Below are 17234 nucleotides of genomic sequence, written 5' to 3'. Positions count from 1 at the left end.
TGTGTGTATAATGTAAAGAAGACGTTCATAGTGTCCAGACTCACGGCACATTGTAAAGGTTGGTTTGTACACGTGCATAAACACATAGACTTCAGCACTGGTATCGTGTTAAGTTTAAACCTGTGGAATGATCACTGAACTCTTACAGCCAATTATCGTCCCATATGTGTGGAGAATCGAAACTCACTAATAACACAGATGGCATAGTGAGTCATATTGGACAGACATTATTTGCGATTGAACTGTTTCCTCACTTTTTCCCTTCTTGTTACCTATTGCGATATTGATTCCATGTACTGTTGTATTTGTTTTGTATTGCAAGTACAAAAAATACCGCTGAAATCTATTATTTAGCTTAGTTAAGGAACTGTAACACTAACCCGAGTGTTTGAAGGAGAATAACTCACGTGAGGAGGCTGTCATTACTTGTGGTTGTGGCCCTTGTTATTAAACCGACGACAGTGTGGTGTTTAAAGCGGCTATTAGGGTGGAAAAGTAGCAGGTTAGGGCGGCGAAATAATGTTAAGGATCTTGATTTATTGTTTACACGCGTGACCATTTAGTAGAAAATGGATTAATGTTCATTTAGAAACAAGCATTTTTGATTTAGTGTGTGTATATACTTCCTTAGGTTCATAGTGTGATGGCTATTCTTGGTTGGTACATCCCTCGCCCCCTTGTATATGATGGATGATGCGCCTATGTCAAGATGGCTCCACACCAAGGATGATTGACGGACTAGAGACTCTTAGTTGCGTGATAATCCATAGCTAATGGAAATAAGTTCTCTCCAGATGACTCCTGTGTTTTTTAGGTTAAACTTGTGTGTGGTGACCAAGAGGAAGGAGAGAATAAAACCCTAATTACAGGAGCAATTTCATGTTTGAGTGCGTGAGGGGGGGTGGGGCGGGGTGGGGTGGGGAGGATGGGGGGTTACTGGTCACTACGGGGCTGGGCAACAGGTGTGCCGGCATACACCAATGCGCTCTTTACTCCACCATAATCGATACTCTGATGGTTCACGCTCGCTGTCTCATGTCTGGTGTGCTGGCCGGCTGGCACTCACTCACTGGTGCTGGCGGGATGGCTGGGTTTTGCAGGATGCTAGACTGGCTTGTAGTCGCTACTTGTTGCTAGCTGGTAGGATGGCGTGTTTTTAGTGTTTGCTAGCTGGTAGAATGGTGTTTTTCTAGTTGTTGCTAGCTGGTAGGTTGGCTTGTTATTCGGCAGTTGTTGCTAGGTGGGAAATTTCCCTAAAGTCAGCAGTTGTCGTTAGCTGGTAGGCTTATAGCAGCCAGTTGGAGGGCTAGTGCCGCTATTTAGAGTTGCAGGCTGTTTAGGGGAATCCTGGCTGACATTGTCGTAACTCATTTGATCTTTCGTATTGTTTGTGATATATATATATATATATATATATATATATATATATATATATATATATATATATATATATATATATATATATATATATATATATATATATATATATATATATATATATATATATATAAGAAAATAAGGAGTCTGCAATAGGCCGGTTGGCCTGTTCATGGCAGCTCCTTTTCGAAAGTTACAACCACTCTCTATCGTCCATGAATCTATCTAGCCTCCTTTTAAAACTTTCCAGCGTCTCAGCACTTACTAAAAAGTTGCTAAGCTTGTATATAATATTATACATAATATAATATATTGATAACATAGGAAAAGGGAAAACACGAAGTTCCCAAGCGCTTTCCAATTCACATCTTCAGGGGTTATCAACATAAACATAGATCACTCTAACCTACAGTGATTTATTTGCATATATATATATATATATATATATATATATATATATATATATATATATATATATATATATATATATATAATTATGTGTGTGTGTGTGTAGGTTTATCTGTTTTGTGTTGGAGTACATATGCGTTGGTTTCTTCCATATTTCAGTACTTCGACCGAAGTCGTCTTTGCAAGAAGAATCGTGACAGATTTACATAGTGTTTGCAAAAAGCGTAGTACATGCAGCTGTTCTCACTGCTGTATTTATCTAGTGATTCGCATGACAGCTTAGCATTGCCCAGCCCGCTTTATTGTATCCCTTTGTAATTTGTGTAACATACTGTATCACACGTACCAGGAGGATGTTTGTACGGTATCATTTCACTTACCGAATCCTTATTCCTGGGCGACAGTGGCTAGTAGCAGTTCAGACCCACCAGTGTCAACAGAGATTAGGTAAACCAAAAGATTCAGTGTTCCTCTTTAACTGCGATGTCTGTTTCCTCGGTATTTTGGGGGTCAATCTTTCCAGGCTCAAGCGTTGGAGTGAGGATGCCTGTAGCTGTGAGAAAATACAAAATAGTGAGGGGGACCTAACGGCAAATTTTCATAGCAGCCCATAACTTCTAGCGACGTCATGCCCGTCATGATAAAGGGCCGTAATGATAGCTGGCATGACATGTCAGTGACTCGTGCCATTTGAGTAAAAAATACGAACATATCAAAGAGAAATAGTCTGCCTTGTAGATATACTGTACAGTACGTTGGAGGTACGGAAGTTAGCAGTATCGTTATCGTGGCTCTCGTGCCAACTTCCTTTCATTATATTTATTTTGTCCCTCATTGTATGACTCATGATACCTTTGTTGGTATGGCATGACAATGACTAGTTTTACTTTATATACCCAACAAATATATATACCACAAAGATAAGCGACTGTTTAGGTTTCTCGGAGGCGTTGAAGTAGTGGTGTTATCTTGGGTTGGCAGGACGCGTGTGTGTGTGAGGAAGCTGTTGCCACCGTTATCAAGCTTGTGGCGGAGTCCCCCTCTCCCGCTCCCTTGTGTTTCGTGGGACATCGTCGTGGTTACCTGGGGTGGGAGGTTGCTCTTACATCGTCTGGTCTGTGTTCCCATATTGACTCGAGTCTTCGTCGTGTCCCCGCTGATTCAAGTCTCGAGAGTGTCACCGTCAATTCCCCCTTGGTTATGTCACCATCAATTACCAATTCCCTCTCCGACGAATCACCATCAACTCCCTCTTGGTCGAGTCACCATCTCTATTGAATCTACGAGGAACCACGAGGATGGGAGAGCCGCGCCTCTCGGTGAGTAACTTAAGATGTATTGTCTGTTGTGTGTTTGTACTATGTGAAGGTGAGGGTGTGGATGGGTGTGCCACTTGGTCTATCTGCGCGCTTACCTGTCAGTTATTCTTTCAGCATATGTCTGCTTATTTGTCTCTTTGTATACCTTTGCGTGTGTATATATAGGTACGTTTGCGTGTATAGGCGTTTGTTTTCAAGCACGTGTAATGTAGTGGCAGTAAATGGAGTTGCATGAAGTAACAAAGTGTGACTAACACCTGGGGAATGTTGGTGGTGTACACGGGGAGGGATGCGGGCTGCTGGCCGGACACCCATGGCCTCATTCACCCTCCAAGCTGGATACATTGTGTCTTCATATAACTCTTTTTTTTATATTTACGTCAACTATTGTCAACTCCACAACGTTGAACTGTGTAAAATTGTTCAACCTGGATACATCATCCCTTCACTTGATACACGGTCTTCCCATTACACTTTCTAACCCCCCCATTGCTCAGCTGGGAGTTTTTCACCAATATTGAGAAATTGTAATACTAGATACGTGTCCATGATTGTTTTTTACCCGTTATATCAACCCAGAACCAGAACTTAAAGATTGTAATACTTGAGAGTGAAAGCGTAACTGAGAGTGAGTTATTGTACAGCATCTCTTGTGTTTTAAATGTCACTACTTTAATGTCACTTCTTATTAGTATTTTTGCCTAACTTTTAAATTTAATTGAATAAATAATTTTAGTATCACGAACGAGAAAGTTGACATTAATGACTGTTATAGTGGATGAGGGAGAATGAAGGCATATGGTGCAGGTATTAATAGGGCGAGACCCGATAATAGCTGTGGGGTAATTGGTTACATAAAAGGGGAGACCTGTGTTATTGAGGTGGTCTTCTGGTGGGTCTAGGAGGTCAAGGGCACGCGGCCATGAGTTAGAGGACGGAGATTAGGTCATCCCCCCCTGAGGTTTTAAGAGGGTGTATTAAGTTCCAAGTGTCACGTTGGTTTAACAAACACCGTATTATTGAACCTAAGCTGATATTTGCCAGTCCCAGTCGTTTAGATAAAGCTAAGTATGGTTGAGAGTTTATGTTTGTAGGTGATAATGCAACGAATAGTTTCTGTGGCATAATATACACCTGGTCCGTCTGTCTCTTAATGCTAGAAATGCATCCAATAGCTTCTACGGTGGCATGTTTTTTTTTTTTTTTTTAAACATACAGTTCCACGCAGTGTGTTGTAGTGCGGTGATTCATGGACAGGGCTGGCTGACGGCGGCTATTGATTGCTGTGTTTGAGGATTATTTTACTGCAATCACAGTTTTTTTTTAGCATAATGAGAGACAGGTAAGCTCCTGGTAGACAAGTTGTTATTTACTATGTTATTTACCACCATGCATATGTTTATTTTTAGCGTGAAATTTTAATTAAACACTGTACATTATAACACAGGGTGATTAATGACTCAGCATGGTTTTATCAGAGGTCGTTCGCGTCTGATAAGTCTGTTATTCTTTATAATTTGTTTTCGAATTTGAGGACGATGGACACAATTTGGATGTGCTTTACCTTGACCTTTGCAATGATAGAATCACTCACGAAAAACTAATACGTCTTGTGGAGGCACGTGGTAAAAGAGGAGAAATTTTCAGTTGGATTAGCACTTGATTACCGGACAGGAAACAGAGTGAACTTAAATACAATACAGTAATATGAAATCCGACTGGCGTTCCCAAGGCTTAGTTCTTGCGCCGCTGACAGCAATTAAAGCAAATATTCTGTCGACGCAAATATAGGACGTCTAATTGAATCTGACTTGAACTTACAAAAATTACAGGAAGACCCCAAACAAACTTTTAGTATGACCGGAAAAGTGGTTGATGGAATTTAATGTGGAAAAATATAAAGTTATAAGGCCAGGGAGTGGAATCAGGGGAACCAGCTACAGTATTATCAACTGAATAGCGTTGATATAGAGAAACCCGATTGTGAGAAAAACTTAGGGGTAATGATAAGCAGGAACCTATAACTAAGTTTGATGTGTTTATTTTCGAGCGAGGTTATCCTTAAAATGTATCTCGTGCATGTGAGACCTTACGTTGATTATGTGGTTCAGCTGTGGTCACCGTGACATGGAATGGGTATCGAGTCTAGGGTGTAATCAGAGGAGGATGGCAAATGTAGTTCCGGACATTAAGATCCCTGGTAATAGAGACGGATCAAGACATTTGAATTTGCATCCTCTTGATGGGGTTAAATAAAGGTGATATAACTAAGGCACTTAAACTATCAAACCAGATGCGAACACATAACGATGTTTTTGAATTTGAAAATGTTAGATTAAGGCGTGAAATATATAAGCATTAGTTTGGAAATGGAGTTGTGAATGATTGAAACTAATTAACAAAACACCACCATTAACTCAAACTCGCTGGAAAGCTTCATATATAGGTAGGACAGGTACAAGTATGAGTGATTAGTGTTGGGTGTAAACGGGTGCTGCCTAGTATGGGCCAATAGGACCGCTACAGTTTCCTTCACTCTTATGTTTTCTTTTGTTCGTATAATATTAAGCTTAGTTAAATGATCAATCCAGTTGTATTTCTAAACCTGATCCCCCTTTGGCATGCTGATTTTCATTGTGTATTATCTCAATATACAATATTAAAATTAACTCGTTTCATATAATTTTGCATATTTGCAGTGCATAATGTGATACACATTTGCATAGTGGTTTAATTTTTTCTCACCTTGATTGTAGAGAATGTGTTGGGTTTAAATACAATAATCGTGCTGATAATTGTTTCCAGTCTCAGGCCATTTCCTGCTTCAATGTGGGGTGGTGGTAATGAAAAGCAAGCACACTTCCATTCGCTGCTATTAATTAATTCATTCCAACTGCTGTAATGGTTGTATTGTGCTCTGGTGTTCATATTTTACCACAAGACCCGAATAATAGTAATAATAATAATATTACGGTAGTTATAATAATGATAGGGATAATAATCGTCTTCACGAGACGTGATAATGTTTAGACAGGTAACGACAAATATTAGTTATTGAGGCACATAAACATAGACTCTAGACACTGTTGAGAGAGAGAGAGAGACCCCTTCCGCTATTGGTTGGAGCAGTGAGGCTGAAGGATGGGAACCCAGCCGTGCTCCTGTTGACAACCTGCCTCTTTGTTGACTCTTTGATCCCCAGCCAGAAACGTTTGCCTCTCGTCACCCCGTGTATATATATATATATATATATATATATATATATATATATATATAAAAGGGTATGTACAGTATATTTGTTTTTGTGTGTGTATGCGTGCGTCATAGTGCGTGTTTGTGTGTTACCCTGTTGAGGTAGTTGGGAGGTGTTTGAGTCATGGTGGTAGTGGGAGGATGCATGGGTGTTTTAGTTGTTTGGATAATAGTATAGGAAAGACTCAGTGTATATGAATATGTTGATAACTCGATGGAAATTTACGGAATTAAATTACTTACACATTATTTTACACACACATAATAATAATAATAATTATAATGATGAAGCTGATGATAATGATAATACAAATATTGATTATAATATTGATGTTGATAATAATAAATCAACTCATTAGCCACAAACAGACCCTGTTGCTGTGCTTATTCCAATAATGTATACTGTAGACCAAATTAATTGGCTTCATTTGTTTATACATCCATAGACCAGGGTGAATGTCTGTGTATTGTGGTGTTCCATCAAGTATTACGTTTAGCTTATTTATATCCATGTTTAATTTATTTTTTTCTTCATTAAATGGTTTCCTCATGGATGTGGAAGAGGCGGTTAGTGTCAAGCTGTCGTGTCCCGTGTTTCCATATTTCTTAATTTTCCTCCTACGTCTTTGTTCTTGTTGATGCATGTATTATTATTATTATTATTATTATTATTATTATTATTATTATTATTATTATCTTTACTATATTTTATGTAGATGGTGAGGTGGAAGCCGAGTAATGTGTGATGTGTTTGCGTGTCCACATTCTTGGTAAAGCTTTGCGGTTAGGTTTTTGTCAGTAGGGTAAACCTAAGGTCACTTGGGTAAACCATTCCAGCGCGGGAGCAAATACCTGCCCCCCCCCTAATCTAGCCTCGTAGAAGGGGGGCTCGTTGATCAGCATTTGACCGACCCATCTGCCTGCCTGTGTATCCGATCTTCAAATCCCCAACTCTTCCGTTCTTCTTATCCTTCCGTCTGCCTGCCCTGCCTTCTATATTCCTGTTTCTCAGTAGCTTGTGGCATTTTATTTTGAAGATAAAGACGAAGAACTGTCGAAAAATAACTTGAAGGGACGTCGCGTAAACTAAGGCAAGATTTGTGTTCAGTTTGTCACCCTTATCCCTCTCTGTTCCCTCCCGCAAGCTCCTGCCACCAACTCAGAGGCACGTGACCTACCCTGGCCTGACCTTCTGTAATGTATCCTAGCATGGCGTGTCTTTATGCAATGTCTTTTGCTTTGATGTTCACGGTGGGAAGGTGGAGGATGGATTAGTGGTGTCACAGCTCTCAGCCTGGGAGGGGTAGGGGGGTGGGTCGGACACAGGAAGGTGAGGGAGGAAGTAAACAGGATGTGAAGAACCCCCCTTCCCTCCACGACACTCCCTCTCCCACCACTACACCCCCTCCCCACCACAACACCCCCTCCCCACCACAACACCCCCTCCCCACCACAACACCCCCTCCCCACCACAACACCCCCTCCCTTTCATTGTTTTCACATTGCCACCGCTGTTCTCAATAGCCTGACGTCATCGCTTACATGTGTCAGAGCTAAACATGCGTCGCCAACGTAGTACGTGAAATTCACATTGCAGGGTTTAATATCGTAAGGTTATGTCGTTGTTAAACTTTGTGTGTGTGTGCGCGCGCCTGCCTAGTGAGGCCACGTTGCCCACAACCTGTCTTAACACTTTCACCAGGTGCACGTCAAGCGGTGACCTCCGTCGTCGTGCCTCCACCACCACCACGTGGCCCGCATCCCTAAGAGTTACAACTCGCCTTCTACATTCACTCGCACTCTTACCTATTATTTTAACGCCATTTTTAGCTTTACTTCATTGCCGTGTGGTCAAGTGACCCCCATTTTTAACTTCACCGTGGGGCCCTCCTCTTTGGTGTCGCTGTCAGACCATTGAAACTCATAAACACGCGAGCGTGTACATTTACTGTCTTTCTAAGCCTGGTGTTGCAGGTGGCACAGAACTTCTAGAAGACATATACAGTATGTCAGTCAGTCAGGAGGGTTAAGTCAGTCTGGTGGATCAGTTATAGATATAGTCAATCTGGTAGATCAGTCATTCTGTTATTGTGGTGGATCAGTCATTTAGTTGGGGGTCGTGTTACCTGACAGGGTAAAGAAAGGTGGTAATTCATATGTTCTTGTAGCGTTGATAAACAGCAAATAGGTAAGATCTAATATTGCGTGTCACCGTAACAGCAGATGTTGAGTGAGCGTGTGATTGTCTTCAATGACTGGGACATGGTAAGTGAAACAGTGTGTTATTGTATTGATTGATGGTGTTCACTGTAACATGGTCAACGAGGGAGATAATCTCACCATAATATAGTAATACGTGGGAGCGTGTGACACTACTGTCATCAATATAGTGAGACAGAAAGTAATCTCCCACCTTAACACAGTGTTGTAGTGAAGCGTACGTGACGATGTTTACATTAAGTTGGGCAGAGAGGTAGTTGTCACTGTAACACTTGGGTTATTTATGTGTCGTCGATCATGAGAGTGACTGCGATTGAGTGGTGTGATTGTGTAGTGTGATGCTCTTCACGCGAGGGAGGAGGCAGGTGTCAGTATCAAACTTGTGGCATCCGGGGGGAGAGCGGCGCTACAGATGGCTACAGTCCATTAATGTGTGTGTGTGTGTGTGCGTGCGCGCGCGCGCGCGCTGGTCACAGCGGTCCTGACCTTGGTGTGCCTACCATGTATACACAAACCGACAAACCCATCCAAGCTCGACGTTGTGTTGTCCCCTTTGTTATAGGTAGCCAAGGTTACAAATTAAAACAAATTAATTAAATATGACAATATGTTTGATTTTTTTTAAAGGTTCTGAGGTCAACTCTATTTTACATGTCATTCATTTCTTGATGATCAACTAAAAACAGCAGACTATTATAATTTTTTGATCAATGAACAGAAGGTAAATAGACAAAAGATTGCGTGATTCAGTGTAACTATGTAATGGATATGTTGTTTCATGAAGGCTGTAAAGTTCACAGCCAGCTTGACCAATATAAGCTGTGTATTTCCCAGTAGTAAGACTCACACAGGATGACCCTCGTTTAGTGACACCATCCTCAATTTTCGTTCACTGCTGTTGCGTAATATAAACATTGTTCAACTCAATTTTACGATTTTTTTTTTAACTCATGGTCACCGAAAATGACGTTGGTTACAATAGACAAGGGTTGGTTTATGTTTGTTTACGATTTTTAGGCGTTCCTTAGCTTTTGTTTGTGTGTAAAGACTCCTTGATTTCAGGTAACCAAGTATAATAGTATGAGTAGGACAAGTCAGTTGATGCCATTTCTTAAAAAAAAAAAAAATTCACTCGACTCACACTGGCACTCGTATAAAGACTGTTAGGTGCGGCGCCGATGATGACTCCTCGATGCTGGTATGTGTACTACCGACTCAACACCTGTGGCGGACAGCTAAACACTAGAAATAAACATTAATTGTGTGGGAATATTGTGCACACCAGATAGGCCTTTGATTGAGGGTGTGTTTTATTTTGATGTATTCTATTAAGGTTTAATATTACCAGCAGTAATTTGAGCTCAAGGCTGGGACGTAATTATGAACTCGCTTCTCACTGTGGCCAAGTTGAGTCATTTGATAAATATAGATTTTTCTTAATCAACAGTGAAGAAAGGGATGTTCTGAAGTTAGTGACGAATAAGTGGTAATATGTGCGTAATTAGAGTTATATTTGCTTTAGTGACGCATAATAATATATAGTGTGCGTAATGAGAGTAATATTTTAATGGTATTGGTATTAACTCGATAGGGAGTAAAGCGACAAGTGCCATCTGTGAGTTAACTCGAGAACGGAAGGATGTATGATTTTCACTACGACAACCGATACGTGTGTGCTATGTTTCCAGGGTCAGAGAGGTCAAGGTCACTGTCATGGGTTAATTACTACCTGGGTTGAGATGACCCCTTCATATAGACTTACGGATTATTGTTTAAAGTCACGTTGGACGATTGGAATAGTCAGTTGATGCTTGAATTTGCTTCTGCGTCATTGTAATGTTTTTTAATCGTTGCTTTTTATGATACAAGTAAAAAAAGACATCTATTGTGTAAACTCGGCTTTTTTTATCATAGTTTATAAGGCCGCTTTTTGTAGTTATTGTTTACCAGTTTTTATATCAATTGTTTACTCTTGGTGAAGACGTGGGAATGTTAGGCGATGATGTGGTTTGATTTGTCTCTCTCTCTTGGTGAAGGTGAAGAGTGTGCGTGGTGAGGATTGGGGTGTGTTGCACTGTTGCGTGACGGGGATCCCATGTGTGTGTGTGACGAAGAAGCAGTAGCCCGGTAAAATGGTCCCATTGCCCCGCCATGAGCAAGTACCATAGTTGGGGAAGGGGACTCTTGACAAGGCTGTGTTGTGTGGGTGTAAGCTGGGAGGAGGGAAATAGGCGTCAAGTGCTTCACAGTTATATTAAGTTATGCCATTTCTGCTATGTTAATGGGTTGTGTAATGGTGACACACGGGAAGCTGTGGTGGTGGAGGCACGCTGAGAGTTATTATAAAAATTGCTCCTGCTGACGCGGTGGGTGGTGGTGACCGCACCTGAACCGGTCCACCATGCGGACCATGTGAACCTGGTGCGTGCGTGCGTGCGTGTGCCTGTGTGTGTGTGTGTGTGTGTGTGCGCACGCGCCATGCAAGTTAGTACAGGAGAGTGTCAGATGCTTCAGACATGTGTTAAGATAATATTAGTAAGATATGTGAAGAGTAAAGGGAGGGGAGACGTTGCTGTGGTAACATAGGTTTTAAGGGAGAAGCGAAGCTGATGATGGATGACGTCAGTGTGTGAGTGACGTCATGATATGTGGGAGGGAGGGGAGTGGTAGGATCTGGGCTGACCAAGTGTTAAGTGCGAGCAACAGGTGGTGGGGCGCCGCAGTGTTTGTGATGTGTACAGTAGCTGGGTGGTGGTGGGGGTCGCCCATCCCCCAGGTGGGCTGGCTGGCTGGCTGGCTGGGGCCGGGCCTACGTGGGAAGGAATACCTGAGCGTGTATTCACCTGCACGGTTCTCGCCGCTGCCACTGCCGCTACTATCCTTGAGGAGGTCGTCCCTCCCGCCCGCACACCCATGACTCCAACTCACCATCACACGTCCACCACGTCTCTTATCACTCCATCACCGTGTCCTCTCATACGTCCTTACACCACACTATGTTGATCTGACTAAGGCTCGCTAGATACAGGAATTCATTGCTATCTCACAAATGTTCTCCAGAACTGACTTTCTTTACTGGTGTAGTGTGATGGCTGCCTGCAGATGGTGCGTGCGTGTGCATGGTACACGCGCCGCGCATCGCCAGTGAGTTCACCTCCGGGCGTGGCTGGCTGGCTGTGTGCTGGCCTTGTTCATGCTGTTGGTCATAAAATTAAGGTCATTTTAATTATCTTCCATTAAGATGTCACTGGTGAAGTAGTTTAGCCAAATTTTTGTTTAGTTTGAACCACTTTTTAAAATAACAGTATTGTGCCTTGTACTAGTAGTTAAGTTCAGCTTCATTTTTTGTTTTTGTATTTCATGCTAGCATGACATACCATGGAACAAAATTAGTTACACAGGTGTGTAGGGGGGTGGCGGCGGGTGCGTGTGTTTAGGAAGGGTGTGGGGGAGGAGCTGTGGTTAGCCGTGGCTTTTGTGGTGTTCTGAGCAGAAGGTAGTTACCTACGGGAGTCGCGGTCGTCGCCAGTTGTGTGTGTTGCCGTCCCACTGTCCACATACCTGTTGTATACTCTTGGCTTGAGGATCACGTTTCTCGGTGTATGTGCCAGGACCCCACTAGTGCATTTGCGTGTGTGTGTGTATATATGTCACTGTGGCCTCGCATACCACCCCTTATCACCGTACAGTATGGTGACATACCGGATATGTTGTACCTTACATCGCAGTGTATCTTTGGGAATATTTTGTATCTACATTCCCACTGTATTACTCAATCTGTTTCCTCCATGTGTGTAATGTTATGAAATTCCCGGACTCTGCACCCACCATATTCTCGTAAAGGTCCGAAGGAAAGAGCCTTGAAATGTGTACATGTGATTAGTATGGATGGCAGTCTTGTAAGGCATGTGTGAAATTAGCAGTACCTCTATACCTGTATGGTGCTATCATACAGAATAACAAGTCTTAAGGTATACAGCTGCGTGTATTGTTGATTGGTTGATTGGTTGATTCGCAGTAGATCTTTTGATTGTAATGTGAAGTTGTGTATTCATGTGTGTTAGTGACAGGTTGCGGACCTTAGTGCATGATTATGTGGAGAGTGACGCAGACGTGTGTTTGTGTATGTATGGGCGTGTGAGTTTTTGTACCTGCGGAGAGATCTAAACCAGTGGATGTGACAGCGAATGTTAGTTTGATGTGTTGACACCCTCATCCTCACTTGGTGATCTTTTTATTGGCCGCCGTAAGGTGCATCACATTGGAAGCTCAAAGTTTGCCGGTGGTGTGATGGGTTGTGATACGATGTGATGTGTAATCGCTGATGTGTTGGCCCGTGTTAAGTTAAAGTTGGGTTAGGTTGTGGTGTTCAGTATTGGTTTCTACATTTAATTAGATCTTTTCTCTAGTTCGCCTCATTTATAAGAACTGAAAACCTTGCTGCAACACCCATAAACATTTACACATGTGTTGTGATCATGTTACTGTTAAATATGACGATAATGAAATGGTGAATGGAAGACAGACGGTGGTGTCCTGTTAGGGTGGTGGTGGCATCGCGAGGAGCTTGCTTCTGGTGTAACCTGGGACTGGGCTTTACGTAAACAGGTGTACTGGAGTATTTCTTTAATTTGCGAAATCTGAAATGTAGCCAACGGTGGGCAGATTGTTGTTGCAGTTTTATTTACCGGGTAATTGAAGAAGACATTCGAGAAGCACATTTAACTGGGAATTTTAATTAACGTTATATAATTTAGCTTGTACGAGTAAGAAAAGTAAATATGAAGATACAAGAGGAAGACAGGAAGAGTAATAACTGGGATATACGCTGATGTGTGATGAGAGAGTCACTTTGTCCTGGGAGGGAGCGTTGTTTGTGTGAGGCGTGCAGTGTATGTGACGTTTCCGGTGTTGAGTTCTTATGAGAGCCACGTTTACAGTTGCTTAACCCGCCGCGCCAAGGTCACCCGAGCAGGAAAAGAGCTAGCTGGAATCAGGCCGCACTCTCTTTTATCTTGATCTTTACTTAATGTAACTAGATCTTTTAACATCCCCTTGTGATCTGTAGGAGGAACACCGGTAAATGAGGAGGAATAAGTGTTGGAGTTGTAGGAGACTGCATGAACCCTGAGCTGTTAGTATTGTATTCCAGTTTGTTTCTGTATGCTTTTAATGTGCCCTGGTTAGGTCGTTCAGTTTGTGTAATATACAATATGTGGAGTGAGGAATAACTTATTTTTTTAATGATTTTGAGTTAGTTTGTCGCGTCACAAAAAAGTATAACATGAGTGACGTTTGGTATTGCCTTTGGAGGTATTTTTAAGAGTGCTGCCGTCCATAGGCACCGTAGACGAGGTTGGTGATGACTGGTAAAATTAGACTTGGCCGGGCAGCTTCTGGAGTAATGAGGTCCACCAGGGGGGAGGGGCAGTGCCTCCACGCTCACTCACTCGTGTCAGTAAGGGGAGCGGCCTACTTACGGGCTATTATTATTCTTCACTTTGTGTATACGTATGGGTTTGTCTGGTGGTTATGTTGGTGAGCCCTTATGCCCGTGTAACTTTTATTTACACACACACACACACACACACACACACACACACACACACACACTGTTTACGTAATATGTGTAGTATATTTATATGGATAAAGGTTAAGTGGGTGAGCTTGGTCGTTCAGAGAATTTATGAAGAGTTAACTAGTAGAGGCGAGCTACACACAAGCAGAGTTCATGAGTTATCACTAAGCTCCTTGAAACTTTCCTTGAATAGCTATCGTTGTTCACTCACGATTACAGCTGAACAAAGAAAGGTTTTATTGTCCGAACTAATGCAGACTTATCAGCTGTGCATTCAGTGCGTGAATCAGTGGATCTGTTTGTGTCTTTGAGGGTTATTAGTATGCATTGTTTTAGGTGCACCGACTTCACGTATTGATATTACTACCAGCAGCGGGGTGTGTTATGGTAGCGAGGGCTGGGAACTAACTCTCTCGGGGTCGTAGGAAATATAAGGCGAAAGGTTAATTTGAATTCGTTGGTGTCTTGTGTCGTATACCGATATTTTCCTGAGCAAAAGATTCAATGCGTCACAGCTCATGGGGAGGTAGTTGGTGGGGGATCAGTTGATGTAACCCGTGTACGTCTTCTCTTATACCCTGAGTCATTTGTTGTGATTATATAAGCGTGAAGTAGAGAGGAGAGCTTCTGATATCTAAATGTTAGTCATCTGTTAAAGTTAAATAATTACTTTCCTCTTGGTTTCTGATGAATTACTGACAGGATGGCGGATGACAATGATAGCAAGAATGTGTTTGTTGTATTAGGAAGTAGATATTTTCGGTTTTAGCGGAACGGCGTAGCATTGAACGTAGTTATCCTGCTAATTCTTGTTGGTAAAAATGTTAAGGTATTTTCCCACGTTGAGGAGGGAATACCTGCAAGACTCGCTGCTTGATGGGTAATTACCAACACTAGACGATTAGGAGGATTTGGTCTTAAACACATATTAATGCAAATTCAAGTATATGCCAAGGTTTACCTGCTCGTTAGGGGGACATGACTGGTTCCATTTATTGATGTGTATATTGATTATGTATCTACGAAGAGGACCCACTGGTTAATGTTTAGTAGACTACCTCCACTAAGATGAACCTATTAAGTGATATATTTACGAAAATGTCCAGGTCCACGAGAGAGAAGCCTTACTAAATTCGCCCAGTCTTGTCACCCCGGTTACATCATGTCGGAATTACCAGGATGATATTTTTCTGGGTGAACCATTTGCAGCCTCCCCGTTACACCTACCCACACACAAACACGTATTTGTTTAGTATGCTAACGTTATGTTGAGTTAGTTTAGGCTATACGTTAGTTTCAGTGGATCAGGTTATGTGTTTGAATAGGTAGAGTAGCTTAGGTAGGCAAGGATTGTCTCACTCAAAAAATCTCTGGAGGAATCAATATCCTAACCAGGAAAACATCACGGATGGGAGACAGGGGAGGGGTTAAATATCCCGGCGTAGGATCCCCAGCACCGGAAGTAGCGGCGCCGGTATTCTCCTCGTGTGGGAAACTCTCACCGCGTTTCCACCAGGTGGGGAAGCTCATATAACGGGCGTTGGTCACCTTAGTGTTTACCGGGACTTGCCTCATCACTATTACATGATAATGATTATCTGTGGTGCCACTCCCGCTTGTTGGTATCCCCAATAATGTTACCGGCAGCTGTGTCAATATACAGTATAATGAGCAACACTGTTTCATTATGTCGCCGATAGTCGTAGGTTGTCGAGGTTCCTGTCGCAATCATGGTTGGTATTGCGGAAACTCACTCGCTCGTTGTCATAGTTCAGTGTGGTGGAGGTTATAGGAATCCCGTATAACCTTTACCCCTGTACGATGTTTGTTGTGTAAGATAGAGGTTTATATTGTGAGGACTTGACATAATAGTAGCCGAATGTTGTGCTGTATTGTTATATTTTTAGTTGTGTTGTGTGAATGGTGACGTTTGCAGTCGTCAATACTCAGTGAACCGTAGAATTATTATTGTACATTATTATGGTTATGTAATTGGTCAATATATTGTTATATTTACGCCACTTATTTAAGTATTAGGTAATGTGTGAGTGTAAACATGGAGGTATCTACAGTAGAGGCTTATACAGAGTAAATCTCCCGACACAGGTTTAAAGTAAAATTAAATTTGTTTTCAGAAGTATGGATGTCAGCTAGAATATTCAGGAAGAGTTTTCATTTATATAGGGATTTTTTTAAGTAGTATTTACTGGTGTTGACGAGAGGGGGTGGGGGGAGGGGGAAGCAGGGTGTCAAAGGTGGCGGGGACGCAGCTCACTATCGGATGTTGTATGTAGGCGTGCAGATAACGTATCGGGTGATTCATGTCAGAGCTCACATACCCTCTACACTATCTCCCGCACCATGATATACTCGCCTTACTTCACCCACCCGCCTCAAAACTCTCTGCTGTTTATGAAATTTTATTGTTCTTTATCTAGCTATCTCAGCCTACGACAAAGTACCAACCACATCACTTCAAGGTACTCACAGGAGACCCATCCACTGCCACACATACTTTTGCAGGTTTAAATTGTCTTGATAATCTCAAACATTATTAGATATTCATACAGAAAAAAATTATAATATCACACCATGCTTGCAGTACAGTAGTGTGAGGAGGTGGCTGGGTATACCACAGTGATTAGGATTGTTGTATTTTTGGATCACTGATGCGTGTGTCCCTTCTCCAGTAAGATGTGGTAATGCTGCCGGTGGTACAAAGTATAGCTACCTACCCTCTTTATCATTGGCTGGAGATTACTGGTCAGCTAAATATTTGTAGGTTATCACTGCTTTTACCAAATATCCTTAACTGTGTATACTGACACTGTACTATAAGTGTGTGGTGTGTATGTATGTTTGTGTACTTAATTATCTCAATTTATATGTTTACATGTAACTCATAATTGGTTTTATGAACATTAATTATTCAGTGACTTAAACCTTAGTGTAATATAAGACCAGTAATCACACGGGAGCGTCGCTACTGGGGACTTGATCATGTGATGTTATACGTACCGTCTTAGGTATTTCCTTAGATAAAGTGAACTGGTTGTAAGGCTATTCTGAGAATCACTAGA

The 17234-nt window shown here is 41.9% G+C and overlaps 1 protein-coding gene across 1 annotated transcript in view; it reads left to right on the top strand.

Moving 5' to 3' along the window:
• The first annotated feature begins 2857 nt into the window (after positions 1-2857).
• The window catches only part of LOC121879876 (serine/threonine-protein kinase 26-like), a 112499-nt gene continuing 98122 nt past the window's right edge, over positions 2858-17234 (top strand). Inside the window, exon 1 of the mRNA XM_042386662.1 lies at positions 2858-3104. Within this exon, the coding sequence (XP_042242596.1) occupies positions 3084-3104 (21 nt within the window). The 5' untranslated portion in view covers positions 2858-3083. The remainder of the gene's footprint in view (positions 3105-17234) is intronic.

This window comes from Homarus americanus, unplaced genomic scaffold (genome assembly GCF_018991925.1).
Source record: "Homarus americanus isolate GMGI-L3 unplaced genomic scaffold, GMGI_Hamer_2.0 scaffold32095, whole genome shotgun sequence".
Classification (NCBI taxonomy): Eukaryota; Metazoa; Arthropoda; class Malacostraca; order Decapoda; family Nephropidae; genus Homarus; species Homarus americanus.
Note: the sequence above shows the minus strand (reverse complement) of the source record. Positions and strands in the feature narration are given on the sequence as shown.